We start from the raw sequence: 16,891 nt of genomic DNA on the forward strand, positions 1-16,891 counted from the left end.
TCTTTTTCAAGAGCGCAAAGTGCCGCAAAGCAAAAGGCGCAAAAGGACTCGGAACTTGGAGGTTGGAAGAGGACGAGAGACCGGCGCGTCGTATCGTGCATTGTGCATTCGGTGTTTGGTAGTGGTACGAGTACGTTCAATTATATGAAAATTATAAGCGCGCTTTCACGAATTATTACAGTTCGAAATTAACGCCGGCTTCGCTCGCGCGGGTTTTACGAAGAAAATCCCGACGAATTCGAAATATTTATACACTATTTCAGTGTCATAGCAAATCGTGTGATCTGTGAATTTTTGTGCGCATCGAAACAAGGACGAAATACTTCGGACCATTTTAGAGATAGACAGGTACGTTTTTGAACTGTTTGAAAGCAGATTGTTTCTCTTCTCCTTCCGCATACATTATTACAAACTTTTTGATTTCCTTTGTCATCGATTGCGACAATACTTTCGTAAATTTTGCGTATATTGTATACTACTTAAAAATGAGCATTAGTAAGCGTAAAAACACTGTTTTTACGCATTTAATTCGAAGGTATACGAGCCACAACGAATTTTTAACCAATTTTGGAACAACGCACGTAAATTTTAGACGTTCTGTTGGGGTTGGGGAAGCGGCGTCATTGTCTCTCGCAGTTTGTGTATTCGATCGTAATTTCGTTCTCTCCACCGTTTTGTGTTTTAGCATAAAGGTTCTTGTTTCGGAACGACTTAACGTACTCTCAACTAACAAAATGTGCTCGGTGAATTTTTTCTTTTATTTGCTACCGTTCTGGCAGTTGTTAATTCTTTTTCTCAAGGGAACATCTCTCCGCGCAGACACAAAGAGTAAGGAAGTGAGACGGAGAGAGAAGGTGCCCGCGAAAAAAGACAAAGACAAGAGAAAAAGGCGGCTAGCGCGTCTTCTAAGCTTTTTCATCGTTTGCTATAGGCCCGCTCTCGTATTATTATTCGGAAATAGCCAAGGCCAAATAAAAATAATTCTATACCGAGCAAAACATCGTCTTTCAACAAACATTGTAGCGCTGAAACCTGATTATTTTTTACTTGGGCCTGAATAAACTTTGAGCTCAGGACCCACGTGGATTTTATCAAGCGTCAACGCCATTAAATCGAATAAAACATGTCAAAGCCGTACGAGTGCACGAAAAAATTTGACTCAACCGTCGCTCATCTCGAACAATCGAATAAAACACAAGGCGAGAAATCGGAAAAATCACATTCGCTGAAAGTGCGCGAGGAAAAAATGACGTTTTAGAATCCGCTGTGCGAATAAACGAGAGCAGTGAATTCCGTAAGCGTTTTGCCCCAAAAATTCGAGTTTCCTTGTGAGTTTAAGAAACATCGAAAAAGAGAGTGAAGAGCGAGCGCCCAAGAGGATCAGGGGCAGGGGTCGTTGATGATGCCCGAAGGGCTCCGAAGGTTGCGAGCGAGAGAGTACTCTCAGGGATCCGCATCGATCCATCCAGACTCGTGAGGCTCTCGCAACGTCGCCAAAAATAGTATACTCGGCTCTCCTCAATTCTAACTCCGTGTACGTAGCTCTATACATATACGCGTTGAAACGTTTCGCTTGTAAAAGGACCCCGACGAACCCTGCTCCGTCAAATAATATGGGCTCACCTCGATCCTTGCTTCGTACTGTTACTCTGCTTAATTCGCCAACATTTATATATACACAAAACTTAGGACTGCAAAAAGTGACGGTGCTTCGTACCTGGGAGCTCGTAAAACCGCGGTCGAATTTCGTGCGGGTCCTGCGAGAGTGTCGCAGAATTTTTCCATTCCTCGTGCCAAGTTGACCCGTAAATAATCCCCTTCAAAATTCGTGTCGAAGTTCTCGAGCGCGTTCACTCAACGAATGAGAGGAAAAAGAGTATTTTCCTCGTATTTTAACATCTCGGAATTTATTTCGCAGGAGCGAAAACTTTGGCCGCGAATGTTTTTCGTTTTTTTCGTCGTTTACAATTTTACGGAAAGTTTTTCTCGAGCGCTCTTCGCCCCCTGGAAACGTGTCACCTTCCTTCGTCAATTCCGGTCGTCATTGCCTTTATTATTGGCGTGTACAATCAAACTTTTGTCGATTTTATACTCGCTTTATCGCTTCTTTAAATACTTGAACAATAATCAGGCGAAAGAGAACTCTCGCTGACTAGTTTTTTCTTCTTCCATGGAACCTTAGCGGCGTCGCGACGCGACGCCCAGACGTAAACGGATCGATCGCCCATGGGCACCGACCCTCAACCTTCTATACCGTTTTCTACCTACAGTTATGTCATCTTCTTCGACTGCACATACAAAACAAAAAATATAAATAGAGATTATGCCTATTTATGCGTATCGACGTAAGAGTGCATGGACATGTAACGGGTGATCCGTTGGGGCCCTTAAGGTATTACTGGATGGATAGCCCGGCCGATAAATTGCACCTGATCGGAATTTCCGTAATTCCTGATGGAATAAAAATCTTAAAAAATTCAGCAACATTTGGAAATTTATGAATTACAATTATCAATAATAATATTTTATTATTTCACAAGATTTTAACTTCAAGTATAAGATGACGTGAAGTACGAAAATATAAAATGATAAATGACGCTTGAATGACAGAGTTAATCGAGATTAGGAGTTCGACAGTTCGAACGACGCTGAAGTTTCCAACGCTGGAGTCCAACGAAATGAATGAAAACAAAATGATTTATCCATCAGTTTTTTATTTCACGAATCATAATTGTGTACATTGAAAAACTACGAAGTACAAATTCGAGAGGAAATAAATTGGAGAATTACTGGAATTATTGGATAGTTTTTTACATCATTTCGTTGAACTCCAACGTTGGAAACTTCAGCATCATCGGTTCGACATGATTCTCCTCGACATGTATATATTTAATAAAACATATTTTATATTTTATTTACGATCGAGTTTGAGCTCCGTGATTACGGCTAATGAAATCGGACGCCACTTCCGGTTTGATGCTATTTCGTTATCGTCGCATTGATCCCCGCGTGTATACACGAACCGTCGTTGCGAAATAATCTCCTGCTATTTTAATTGTCCGGCGTAAAGTCAGCTCCTCGGTTAGATTTAACTTTGCATCTCAAGTTCAAACGATTCGCATTTCCACCGACATTCATTGATTTTTCCATTCAGTGATTTGCTCAATTTTCGGAGAAAATAAGCGTCCGAACTTTGCGAACCGGAGATCGAGACTCGAAAACGAAAGCGTGCCTCGGAGGAAGATAAAAATGGAAATAAAAAACACGAGTCCAACGATGAGGGAGCAGTGTTCGAAAAACACTTTTTCAAGTGGAAACACGTGACTGGCTCGGTGTTTACGAGAGCAGATCCGAACGTCAGGATTACCAGACTCTTCAGTTTGATTTTTCGCCGCACGCATGTCCGTCTCCAACGACGTTGTACACACAAACACTTTTCACGAGGTTTTTCACGAGGAGGCACGCGAGTTCTCGGGATTGCGTCGAGTCCCCCTTGGCGCCAGCGGGACGTTTATACTTCGCCGGTAATCCACCCTCGCCACCGTCAACGCCAACTCCCCCATGCGTTCTGCACTCGGCCGTGATCATTATTCTTTTTTGCGCAAGTTATTCAAGTTTTTCTCGACCTACGAGAGGATCGATCGAACGCGAATTGTTTCAATTATTTCAATTTCACTTCCGAGGCAATTTCAAGATAATCCAAATTTCCCTTTCACAAAATGACGCTGAAGTTTCCAACGTTGGAGTCCAACGAAATAATTTTAAAAAACTCTCAAATAGTTCCAGTAAATCTCCAATTTTATTCCTTGCCGAATTTCCAATTCGTTATTTTTCAAGCCACATCAATAATTCGTGAAATAAAAAAATAATGAATTATAAATATTTTTTTCGTTCATTTCGTTGAACTCCAACGTTGCAAACTTCAGCGTCGTTTTCACAAATCCAAACACTCGCAACTCTTTTCTTTACAACGGAGTCACGGTGCATGCGAATCGACTGGGAGCCTCTCGAGCCACGTTGCCCCGAGGAGGAATGAAAATGTTTTCCAATTTTTATTCAAATTGAAATTTATTTTATTCCGGCAGTCTAATAAATCAATTCAAATTTAACGGGAATTCAAGCATTAAAGATCGAAGGAGCAAACATTTTTTTAGCAAGAATTAAATCAATAATTTCAATTTATCAAATGATTTGTTTGAAGAACTTTAAAAATCGTGAGACAGAATTATAGAACTTGAATAAAGTGTAAATTTGCATGAGAGCTCACAGAGATTCCATCGCCACATTTCTATTCAATGTTTATGACCCTGAAGTTTGCAGCGTCGGAGATTATATAAAAAAACCCTCAACAATTTCAGTAATTTTCCGATGTAATTCCCCGCTTTGCAATTCGTTATTCTCAGTCTGTCCGGGGTGAAGTAAAAAACCGGTGAATTCCGAATAATTTTTCCTTCGTTTCGTTGGACTCGAACGTTGCGAGCTTCAGCCTCGTCCAATCTTCGTGCACGGACCACCGTTTTTATTTACTGATGAACCCCAAACTGGCGAACCGATAATAAAAAACTTTTTGCTTCCTAGAAACAAAGCTAGTGAATCAGAGTGAAAAAGTGAATTTTTCCAAGAGTAAACTTCGCTCCTTAAATCCCCATTGACAGAAAAGTCTCTCCACAAAGCTAAGCCCTGAGGAGTTTTCGTCCACGAATATCCCAGTGATCAAGGATCGTAAATTCATCGACGAATTCAATTCCCCTCGAGCCCTCGAAGAAGGGCGTCCCACGTGTACCGTGGGCGTTGTAACAAGGAGTAAAAAGTTCGCATCGAGACTGATGAATTTACGATGTTATCGGTAAACGAGTCATCCTCCCGTCTCCGTTCCCCGTTCCACGTGCTTTCATCAATATCGTTTTTATTTTTCCGTTTTTTCCTTCCCAGTCGTACGACCACGACAACTTAGCGCGTGCGGGATCCTCGCCGAGAATAAGTACACTTTTGCATATACACACATTCTGAAAATCAGATAGAGAACCGAGGACGTACCGTGATTGTAATCTATTGCCGCGGTCCTTCGTCTCAACGGCACCGACACACGCTCGGCTAACAATGCCCCCCTCCGCCCTTCGCAGTGCGCGCACGAATTACAGAACCAGAAGGGTTTCCAGCGCGCGGTGAGGGGCCCGGAATTCTCCAATGGAAAAAGAGGTGCTTTATTGTAATATTAGTGGACGTCCATTGTTCGTCTCTCCGATCGGACAAAGCAATGGTGTGTGCTATTCAACCCCCTTGCGCTACTAGCCTAGCCCCATGTATGGACGTGGAGGAGAAAAAATAGTGTACAGGGTGTCCTGATACTTGAAAATTGTCGACGCGGAGCCGCGTCCACGGCCCGGATTGAGCATTCGAATTTTTAAGGTATAACTGGACGGATAGCTCGACCAAAAATTATATCTGATTGGAATTTCTGTACTTCGTGATGCAATAAAAATATGAAAAAATTCAACAACGTTTGGAAAGCTATGAACAACAATTATCAATAATAATATTGCCCAAAAGTTAATGAAAAATTGTTTAAACAATTAATTATTCAATAATTTTGCGGTGAGCTATTGTTTTTTTTTACGAATCAAATGTGTGTGTGTATTTTTCCGAATGCTCGGGAATTTTTTCCGAATTTTCGTGGATTTTTCAAATTTCTTGAAAAAATTTTGAAAAAAATTTTTAAAAATTTGAATTTTGGATATTATTTAGAAGATATGTTTACCATCGGTTTTAAAAAGTCTCAAGGTTACTGGATCAAAAATGTACAAATAGAGCCACTTGAAAAATTTAAAAAAGGGAATTTCAAAAATCCACGAAAATTCTGAAAAAAATCATGAGCATTCAGAAAAATGCGCACATTCGATTCGTAAAAGAAACAAGGCTTTACTGTAAAATTGTTAAAAAATTATTTATTTAAACCATTTATTAATAACTTTTGGGCGATAATTGTAGTTCATAACTTTCCAAATGTTGCTGAATTTTTTCAGATTTTTATTGCATCACGAAGTACGGAAATTCCGATCAGGTACAATTTATCGGCTGGGCTATCCATCCAGTAATACCTTAACCCTTTGAGGGCTTGACTTTTTTCGATCCCTGCTCAGGGATCGTGCTGGCAGGTCGCCGAAGAGCTGAGCCATGTTGGAACACGCAATTTGAGATTAAAGAATTTGATGAAATTCGTGAATTTTGTTCGATGGTTCTACTTTGAGGGCACGCCACGAAGGTTGCAAAAATATTTTTTTTTTATAGTTCGATTTTTGTTGTATACACACTTTGAAAAAATTCACGAAAAAATGAGCCACGATGGGGGGACGGTGCTAGTGATGAAAAGTGAAAGTTCTTCGGGATTTATTATTATTATGATTACGTTTCAATCAAAGTATTGAAAGTGCTACTTCAAAAGCTTATAATTTATGAGGTTGGAGACGCCACGAGTACTTTCGACCTGCTCTCCATCGAATCTGCACCATTCTTGTTCCTCAATCGGGTCGAATTTTTATCCACAAATTTTCTGATTGATTGATTGATATTTATTAGCTTTCTCAGCTATTTGTAATACATTTCTTTACATTTCATTTCTTTACACTGATAACGAACGTGTGTTTCAGTATTTCAACATTTTGTTGCATCGTTTGAACGATCATTCGATCAGGAAAGTAAGGTCTCGGGCACGTATTTAGAGAGTGACTTTCCCTGAAAACAGACGTTTCTTTTTCTTCCGGATTAATCAGAGAAAATGCTCACTAATGATTATTAGTTTGGGGAGGTTGGACCAGAACTTTCGACGAATGAGCTTACTGCAGGATATTTCATTAGGAATTTCGCACCGAGAAAAATCGATTCAGTTTATTAAACTAAAGAACAGTCGAATCGGTGCCACTGAAGTTTGCAACGTTCGAGTCCAACGAAACGATCTGAAAAAACTTTCCAACAATTCCAGCAATTCTCCAATTCCGTTAGCTGCTTAATTCGCAATTCGTAATTTTTCACTCTGCATCAACGATTCGCGAAATAAAAAATTGGTCAATTACAAACGTAATTTTCGTTAGTTTCGTTGGACTCGAACGTCGCGAACTTCAGCATCTTCGAATCGAGCACGTTTTTATTCAAATGATGAATAAATTTTAGTCCGCGAGAAGTTTTTTAACCCTGCGACTTTCGGTGGGAGCCACCAGCCCGCGCAGAGCTCTGAGACACCCCGAGAACTCTAAAAATCGAGGGGTTCATTCGGAACGTCGACAAAGGGGGGCACGGATGAAGGTGGTGGGATCGAATACATAGGTGCGATTGCAAATACATGGGAGAACCCTCATCGTCGATTATCGCAGACTATGTGCCACGCATCGTAGCGTGTATAGATTTGTACGTCGAGTAGGCGGGGTAACACGTGCCAGGCATCTGCCACACGCTGTGAGAGAGCGCGGGACCTTTCGGTTGCTTCTGCTTCCAAATTATCGAGTTTTCATACGATGCTACATGCGCGAAGTTTATGCTGCTTTCTGGCCTTGATTTTCTCTCGGTCAGAAACCGCGATATCGCGGATTTCGTCGTCTCTTCCGTGGCTCTTCCGTGCTCGGCATTTTTCGGGGTCCAACACTTTTCAGGAGGTTTCAGCTTACGCGATTCGATAGGATTTTTATTCGGATGTTAAAAAATTGAAATGCAATTGTTAGACTCGGAGCAGCCCGAAAGATTTGACAGTGTTTGATCGCTTTGGGATGAACGTGTCAGGTGAGAATTCGGACAACGATTTTAGCCTAATGCGATATAATCAGTCGCGCCAATCCCGAGCGACTTTCGAGTCCCCGAGAATCACTCGAAGAAGCTCGAGCCCTTTCCACGGTCGTTTCGGGTCCGGGTTCGGTGCAGATGTTCAGCGAGATGAGAAGAGACACGAAGATCTCGAACGAGCGATTATCGAGGATCGGAGAGGATGCGAAGTTGATGCTCCATGCCAGTGGGCAAAAGCGAGGGAAAGAGAAAGAGAACCGAGCTAAGCGGAGAGGACGGAGAGAGATTTTTTGTTGAATGAATGGCGAGAACCCACGGCGATCCTCCACTCTTTCTCTTCCCTTCTCTTCCTGCCACGCGAGCTTTCTTATTTGTTTGAGAACGACGCGCTCAAACCCTTTCATTTTCAAACGATTTAAGCAGCCTGACGGCACTTTTTCGCCCCCACGACGCTGAAGTTTGCAGCGTTCAAGTCCAGCAACGAAACGAAGGAACAAAAACATTTTTTATTGACCTATTTGTTTATTTCACCAAGTATCGGTGCAGGTTGAAAAACTACGAATTGCAACAAATTCGACAGGGAACGAAACTGGAGAATTACTAGAATTATTCGAGAGTTTTTTTTTCATCATTTCGTTGGACTCCAACGTTGCAAACTTCAGCGTCATTCCGCGCCTTCCCCCAAACCTTGGCGCGTCAATTCGGCTGTACAAAACTTCGAATCCGCGTTTGTTTCGAAACTACATTTTACACTGCTTGGTGCAACTATTTCCGAAACTATTATACCGATCGTTGTGACATTTTTGTGACGTATTCCGGACGTTTTAGCAATGACCGGCTGAACTGTGATCATTTGAAACTATTGATCTTTACTATTTTATCTTTTGTCTGAAAGCAGTGAAAAAACATGAAGCTTTCCCTCTTCTTGCTTATTTCGTCGCAGTTTTTTTTATTTTTGCGCGCACATAAAATAATCCTAATTCAGCCCCTTGCTAGCGATACAGTCGAACCCCCTTATAAGCCTGTCCGCTGTAAGCCTCTTCGTCGTTTTCATTGCAGAGAGCTTCCCTCACTCTCAAACGTTTTCACGACGCTGAAGTTTGCAACGTCGGAGTCCAACGAAATGAATCTCAAAAAACATTTGTAACTCACCAATTTTTTATTTCACGAAGCATCAGTGCAGCTTGATAAACTACGAATTGCAAATTCGGCAGGCAACAAAATTGGAGAATTACTGGAATTATTGGAGGATTTTTTAGACCGTTTCGTTGGGCTTCAACGTTGCAAACTTCAGCGTCATACGCTTTCGAGGTTTGTGCCCAAATGCCTCTTATGAGTTCGGAGCAAAATTTCTAACTTCAAATCGACACGTATTATTATTAATATTTATATATGATCAATATTAATTCTCGTATAGATATATAATAACTTCGCGCTTATAGCGGATAGCTGATCCCGAATTCGACGGCGCGGAATAGTGGGGAGGCTGTTAAATTTCTCTTACGCAACCTCTAAACAGGTTTATAAAGGGCAGAATAACAATCATCGTCTTTACGCCTCTACTCAAAAATAACTCTGCTTCTAAAATCTTTACTCCGAAATTCATAATAACTCTACGTTTGCTCGTGTATGATCCACGATCTTCTTCAATATCTCTCCGGAGTAGATACGTTAAGGAGGGATGACGCTGAAGTTCGCAACGTTGGAATCCAACGAAGTGATAAAAAAAACTCCAATAATTCTAGTAATTCTCCAATTTCGTTCCCTGTTGAATTTGCAGTTTGAAGTTTCTCAACCTGCACCGATACTTGGTGAAATAAACAAATTGGTCAATTACAAATGTTTTTTTCCTTCATTTCGTTCGACTCAAACGTTGCAAACTTCAGCGTCGTAAGGAGGGTGTTCTCTACGTAGATCCGCAGTTATTAAGGAGCACGCCGCTCAAATTCGCAACGGAGTTCAACGAATTCAACGAAAAAAACATCAGCAATTTACCAATTTTTTATTTCACGAAATCATTGGGGTGGGTTGAAAAACTGCCAATTGCAAATTCGGCAGGGAAGAAAATTCGAGAATTACTGGAATTGTGGGAGACTTTTTTTAGAACGTTTCGTTGGGCTCTAACGTTGCAAACTTCGTCATTAAGGGGCGGAGTTTTTATCGAGAATGGCTACCAATAGGGTTGTTAACTAGCAGCTACTTATAACTAAACTCATCACAACTCTCCTCGATAACAACTCCGCTCTTCAAACATGCATTTAGAGGAGAACTGTTGTTGAATACATTTACTGAAAGAAAACTTTTTGACTTGCTGCAACGTAACTCGACTCTTGTAAATCTACTCGATAACGTTTCCACTCTAAAGATTTTTATTTTATGCACGAATAACGTCTCTACTCTTCAGCATGTCTAGGCGGATAACACAGATTATTAATGACAAATGCATTGTATTGATTTTACAAATTTGAGAGCAGCGTCGTTTTGAGTAGAGCCGTGTAAAGAGGACGGTTGTTATTTTGTCTTGTAAAGGAATCAGATGACACTGAAATTTGCAACGTTGGAGTCCAACGAAATGAACTGAAAAAACTCTCCAACGATTCCAGCAATTCTCCAATTCTCTTACCTGCTTAATTTGCAATTCGTAGTGTTTCAGTCTGCACCAACGATTCGTGGAATAAAAAATAGGAGAATCACAAATGTTTTTTTTTGTCAATTTCGTTGGACTCCAACGTTGCAAACTTCAGCGTCGTGGAATCAGAGAGTAATAACAGATCCAAAATATCAAAATTTTTTCGTCTCGTTTTATAAATTTTTGAAATTTCAACACCAGTGCAGATCTCCACCTATTGATCGAGGCGTTGTATTCAAGTGGTCGTTCTGTATGCTAAAAGTGCATAAAAAATGAATTTTTTTTCCAATCCACTTCTAGAGTGTATTTATTATTTAACGAATCCTACGTGAATGGCTTTGTTCACGATTTAATTAATAATTTTTAAAAGTAGCCTTATTTTCGGGCGCTCAAAGTATGATCATCCTGCCTTAACGCATCCGTTGGGTTTGAAAACCGGCGTATGTGCTGCCACATCGGCGTCTATTCAGTCCCGCTCCAATTTATGGGCGTATATTGACATTTATTGTTCGTAAATCAACGCCTCGAGTATCTCTTTTGAAAATGAATTGGTGAGAAAATTTGGACGCTTGAAAGCCAGCAACGGAGCTTGTTCCAGGCTAGTTTTGAACTCGGGTTTTCAAAATTTTCTCAACTTCAATCGTTTATTTTTCTTTTATTTTCCGTTGCCTTACCTCAATGCCGTTTTATTGCATTTGTGATCGCAGTTAGCCTCGATAACGGAGATACGAGAACATGAGTCAAACTGATCAGGAGCAAGATCAAAAAAGCATGGACAAAAAAGAGATCGCCGAGGAGGAGAGGGAGAAGATGCTGAACGCGGAGAACACGAAACACACCGGCGCAGCACCCGCCCCTGATCTCGAGTCCGAGGAACAGAAACCCAAAAAAAAGATACCCATCGGCGGTATCAAAATGCCTGGTTTCTGTAGGACCAAGAGCAAAGAACCTTGCAAGGTAAGACTGTTTTCCATCAGCGAACTGGCTCGTTCTCATTTGTTTTTTTTTATCCGTTCGAAACGAAACTGAAAGACTTTAAACGTTTCGGAGAAAATTTGTTATTTTTTCTCTGAATCGCCTCAAGAATCCTCATATATTAAGGAGGCTCAAGCGTATCTTATGGAAAAAACTATTTTCCAACTTTGCACAATCACATTTTTTCAACGGAAAGCCTAAGGCAGTATTAAACTTCTAGCGGAACGTGCCGATGATTCGCTCTCTCAAAATTCAGATCTTATTATTGAAGTTGGCAATTTTTTTAAAGCTTCCACAAGAGCCGACGCTAAACCTGTCGTTTCCAACAACGAATTACCAGGCGGTGAAACCTCTCCAAATTTTTCACACATTATTAAGCGCTGTTCGACAAGATTCACGCAAATCTTCAATTCATCAACTTGGAATTATAAAATCTAGTGTATTTTTCGTATTATATTCAATACATATCGCTTGACCTTAATTCGAATTCACGAAAAAAAAAAAAAAAAAAAAACAGAAAAAGGAGCGAAAAGATCGAAGAAGGAAAATGTTTTGCTGCATCCGGTCCTCTTTCAATCGAAAGACAGAAAAATATTTGAACAATTTCCCTCACTTTCTGTCGACGGGAGTCCATTCCGGATTTCAGTGAATTTGGGAAAAATCGATAAGCCAGGTGTCTGGCAATGGCCCGGCAGGGTCGTGGGACCGTCCACGTCGATGCCTGAAACCGAGTCCGTTACAGTTCGCACTCGTACATCTACGAAAATCGAGCTTCCCCCTCAACATTAGAGGTCCCACAAGTTCTCGTGTCGTTAGACCGTGACCACCGTTCCTGCTCCTAACTCACCGTGTATAATCGTTTTTTGCTGGTTTCCTTTCCATGGAAGCATTTCCTATTGGCGTGCTACCTGGCACGAGTTTTTGTAGTCATGGTGACATCGCCGTCGCCGTAATTCGCGCGCGTGTGTCTGCATTCTCACCATTTGAACGTCCGATCCTGAGGCCGGATAAGCGCGTTTATTTAACGTGACTTTTAAGCAACTTTCACCACCGACGCTGTAAGTGGCTACAAAAATATTATAAAATTTGCCAAATTCATCAAGTTTTTGCTCGTCATTTCGCTCCTTCCGAATTTTCATTAACAGAAACTTGGTATTCGACCCTTTGGATGGGCTTTTTCTGTGTTTTTGGGTTTCCAATTTTCGGAATGTTCGATTCGGAGCGCGGAAACGCGAGCTTGTGAAAATGAGGCTTGAAAAGAGCCGTAGAATTTCCTGTTTTTCTCTCTCTCTCTCCGGTAACCAACGAAGATGCTCGGTCGGTTGAAACCTGCGCGAGTGTCAGAAGCATCGAAGTTGTTGGATCAGTGAAAATAATCGACTCGGAGCTGAGGTCCTCGAAACTACGGATAAAAATCGAATGGAACGTTCCACTCGATCCAACCAAGAGTGAGAAGTCAATCCGGGGGCGAATTCGTAGGTTTGAGTCGAGTGTTGAATACTGAACAGCTTTTGATTGGAATCTCGAAAAAAATCCCCTGAAATCGGTATTTTTGAGCGGGGAATTTCAACTAATTATTTTGTCCCTTCGCTGCTCACGAGTTTCGAAATAATTGAGATGAACACACCGGTTGGGTGCGACGCCGTTTTGTGTGTACAAGAGATTTCGGGGCTGGAATGCGACGAAGCTCTCTGTGAAGTGTCGTGTAATCCGATCCAATACGCTTCTCGTTCGTCCGATTCGAGCCCGCGCTTCCTTATCGTTCTCGCGTTTCTCTTTTTTATTTTCCTTTTTCTTTAACGCGGGCGCACCAGCGGAGTCGAGGCGTCTCACGAGGTGGCGAGTCGTTGCACTCGCCACGTTTAATTTCTACTAATTGGCTTAATCTCTTCTTATTAGAGAACTTAATTGGTAAAGAAAGTGGCGACGAGTTGGTACTTTTCTGTTGGTTCGCGAACGCGGCTTCTATCCGATTACGAGGCTATTGTAATCGAGACGAGATACCCCGACGACGAAATGACCAACGAAACTGAAACGTCTAGACGATGCCACAAGATCATTTCATTCTTCCCATTTTTTTTCTATTCTTCGCCGACACAATGTGCCAGGATGCACGAAAAGGAAGCACGACTGCTGCCTCGGGGCTAGGAAAGAACTCCGAGGCATTCCGAGCCTCGGACAATAGCAATTCTCACTTCCGTTTTGATACTTAACATGCGATAATCGTGGCGAGTGATTGGGCTACAAAAATCAAAAGTGACGAATCGGATCCCCATTCGGGAGTTCGCATCAGCGGGAGGGCTCGCAGCCTCACCGGATTCCTTCGCGTCTTCCCTCTCTCTTGACCGGAAGTGTGGAGTTTTAATTGCAAAATTAGTGCTTCGACGTGGGGTCTCCGGATTTATTTCTGTATGTTTGACGTTCGATTGATAAGAATCCATTTTTCCAACAGCTCATGTTGAATTTTCGGGGCAGAAAAGAGCTCAATTTTCCAGTTTCATCGAGAGTCTCAATTTGTCAGAGTCAGCAGAGTCAAAATCAGAGAAATTTCAGTTTCATTATTCTCGTACCGAGTTTCCCGTTGAGACATGGATTTCCGGTGAAATCAGAAGCAAGAACGCGGACCCACGTTTGTGCTTCAATAAAATTGGGCCCTGCAGCACACGCCCTTCCACGAGCCAGTAACAAGGGCGTCTGTCGAGGGCGTAACGCTTATTTTTACCGGTCGCGTTTCATTGTCGTTATTTTCACTTAATCGCGGAGATCCCTCGAAACGCGAGCTGAGACGAAAAAATAAACATCTGCCCTTAAAAAAAGATACTGGGCAACTCGGTAGGGAAAAACGAGACTAAAGTCCTGGAAAAAGGTGCACTTGAGGATTCAGAGGGGAAGATGAAACTTAGTGGGCACTGAGGGGCTGCTTACGAGATAAATTAGTGGGGCAAAAACCCCCGGGGGATTTAATAAAATGGATCGAAAGCTACGAGGGAAAAAAGTTCAAAAATAGTTTGAATAAGCTCGATCATAAATTTTCGCGTAGAACTGTGGCAGCGGAAAGGGAAATGGAAGAATTCGAAATGTTCACATTGTAAAGAGCAATGATAAAAAGAACTTAATTGAAAAACAATTGAAAGTGAAGAAAAAGAAAATATCAAGAGAAGTGACACTTTTGTTCGCGAACCTCCAAGAACGAAGTCCTTTAAAATATTATAATTCGTTTGAAATTGAATTTGAAAATAATTTCCAACTTATCATACCCGATCCCGCAGAATTTTGTAGACGAAAATCGAGACTTCGGTAGCGTTGAATTTTTGACTCGGAATGTATGTGGAGAACACGTCCAATTCGTTCTCCTTGGAGCGAAAAATAATTACAAAAGTTCAACGGCGATGATATAAGAGAGGAGAATAAAAAAGCAGCGCCCGCTCGCCCATCCTCCGGGTCCCTTTTCATTCCTCGTTCTCGTTTCAGTCGCCTCGTCTTCCGAATAGTCACTTTATCCCATGGTCATCCTCGTCATTGAGCCGGAGATATTGCTCTGGAATTTGACTTCTCCCGAGAGATGAAAAAATCGGTGGATAAAAGGAAGTGTAGCTGTGAAAAAAACATCCGCGCCTAAGAATCTTTGTTAAGATTCATTATCGATCGTTCGAATGATCGGGTTGAGATGAGAAATGAGAAGGCGGGTCTGATGAAAAATCTCGGAGGCTGCTCCCTCGTGCGAGAGGCAAAGATCGAGTCAAAACGCTGTCAGAAGATACCGAACGATCTTCAAGTTCCCACGGTCTTCGGGAACAATGAATTCTCATTTTCCGAAGTACCGCGCCAAAGTAAACGGCGTTTCGGTCCCATTCGCGTGTTAAAAAACATTGTTCGCGTCCGAAAATCCGCGTCGTTGCTTACTTCAATAGGCAACGTCGCCGCCGTTCCGTCTTCCAGAGAAAACGCGGCAGCGGCTCGACGAAATTAAGAGAAGAAAATCATCACCCAGCGTGGACGAGAAAGGTTATTTTTTTCAGAAATTCCTAAACAAAGTAGGGAAGTCGAGAGACCGAAGGGCGATTAAGATCGTCATTACGTCGGGCCCCTCGTTCCGAGTAACCTGTGCTCAGTAATGGGAGGCCTTTGACGAGAGAAATCTATCATAACGAGTCCCCGTCGAGCATCATCTCCTCGAGAGAGGAAAGTCGTATTCGTCAGATCGTGCGAGATTTATAGCGTTGGTACAAAAAGTTTGGTAGAAATGGAGGAGTGAGGAAAGGAATCGGACGATGAGAATTGAGGCCAAATTGGTGGGTTGATTCTGGAAAAACTTGTGAGGAATCGTCCCGAATTACGAGACCAATTTGACGAAAGAAACTTTCGTCGGCGACGCACCGGAGTTGATCGTTTCGAAGAACACGAGTAACGTGGACTGGACGAAAATAGTTGGATCAATCGGGTGAGAAAAAACAGCCAGGAAAATGGCGAATGAAAAAAGTGAAAGTTTGAATATGGAGCGGGGAGAATTAGCGACTCGGGGTTGGCCGGTTTGACAAATTTAGGAAAAGGGCGTCGCTGGCGAGGGCTGCGAAGGGGTAATTAGTGACGTCTCGTCGCATAACATAATTCACCCTGAGCATTATTCTATGCGCATAATATAACGACCAGAGACGATGACAGAAGGAGCAATAAAAATATGCCACCCGGTATATTACCTCCCTCGGCCTAGACAAGCAAACCGGAAGCTCCACGATCCACCCCTTTCTCATCCGCGTCAAGCCCGCAACGCACCCGGCCTTGCGTGTCGACCGGTAAATTGTTCGGTGCCCCGGCGCTCTCGGGTTCGCTGAACTTTCGTGTTGAGCACAACATTTCACCTAATTAAAGATGCAAACGTTAATGAGCCGTGGCATATTTTCCTTCCCTTCGTTTTCCTAAAACTGTAACTCACTTTTGAGCAATTACTTTTTTCCTCCATTCTTTTTTCATTGAGAAATTACCTTTTCGCGGTTTGCATGCTTTTTTTATGAGCTTACGCGAAAAAATTGGATTTTTTTGTACGAATCTCTCAGTTGTTTATCGCTTCGATCAGTTTTTATGTCCAGCACTCTTCGAAGCATAGTTTTCGTAGTTTTAATATCTTTCTTCTATTCCGAAAGATTCCGGAAGGCCAGTGATCGTAAATGTAATTTATAAAGAGTACAAAACCGTTTTCAGAGTCGTCTGAATTTTCAGCCATTCGTTCTGACTCCTCGTGGCTTTTTTCCTCCTTTTTTTAACTTCCTGTTTCCAAACGACCGTCACACTCCTCTCGTATGTCTATGTACGTCCTTTTATGGTTGTTGTCGAAATAAAAAATTCAGAAGAGAAAAAAATCGATCGTTTTTTGCCAGAAGCGAGAGGCTTTTCTTTTCTTTCGGTAGCTTTTTCTGTTTTATTTCGGGGAAGGGAAGGAGGGCTCGAAAACACGAAACCCATGGGCAAGGCCAGAACCAGAATAACCGGAACCCTTGGCCGTGTAACCTTCCAGCCACA

At 42.0% G+C, this 16,891-nt stretch overlaps 1 protein-coding gene across 1 annotated transcript in view; it reads left to right on the forward strand.

The window, feature by feature from the left end:
• Window positions 1-16,891, forward strand: part of Nrt (Neurotactin) — a 37,687-nt gene continuing 20,796 nt past the window's right edge. Inside the window, exons 1-2 of the mRNA XM_043411127.1 lie at window positions 1-348; window positions 11,107-11,356. Of these exons, the coding sequence (XP_043267062.1) occupies window positions 11,135-11,356 (222 nt within the window). The 5' untranslated portion in view covers window positions 1-348; window positions 11,107-11,134. The remainder of the gene's footprint in view (window positions 349-11,106; window positions 11,357-16,891) is intronic.

This window comes from Venturia canescens, chromosome 2, assembly GCF_019457755.1.
Source record: "Venturia canescens isolate UGA chromosome 2, ASM1945775v1, whole genome shotgun sequence".
Lineage (NCBI taxonomy): Eukaryota > Metazoa > Arthropoda > Insecta > Hymenoptera > Ichneumonidae > Venturia > Venturia canescens.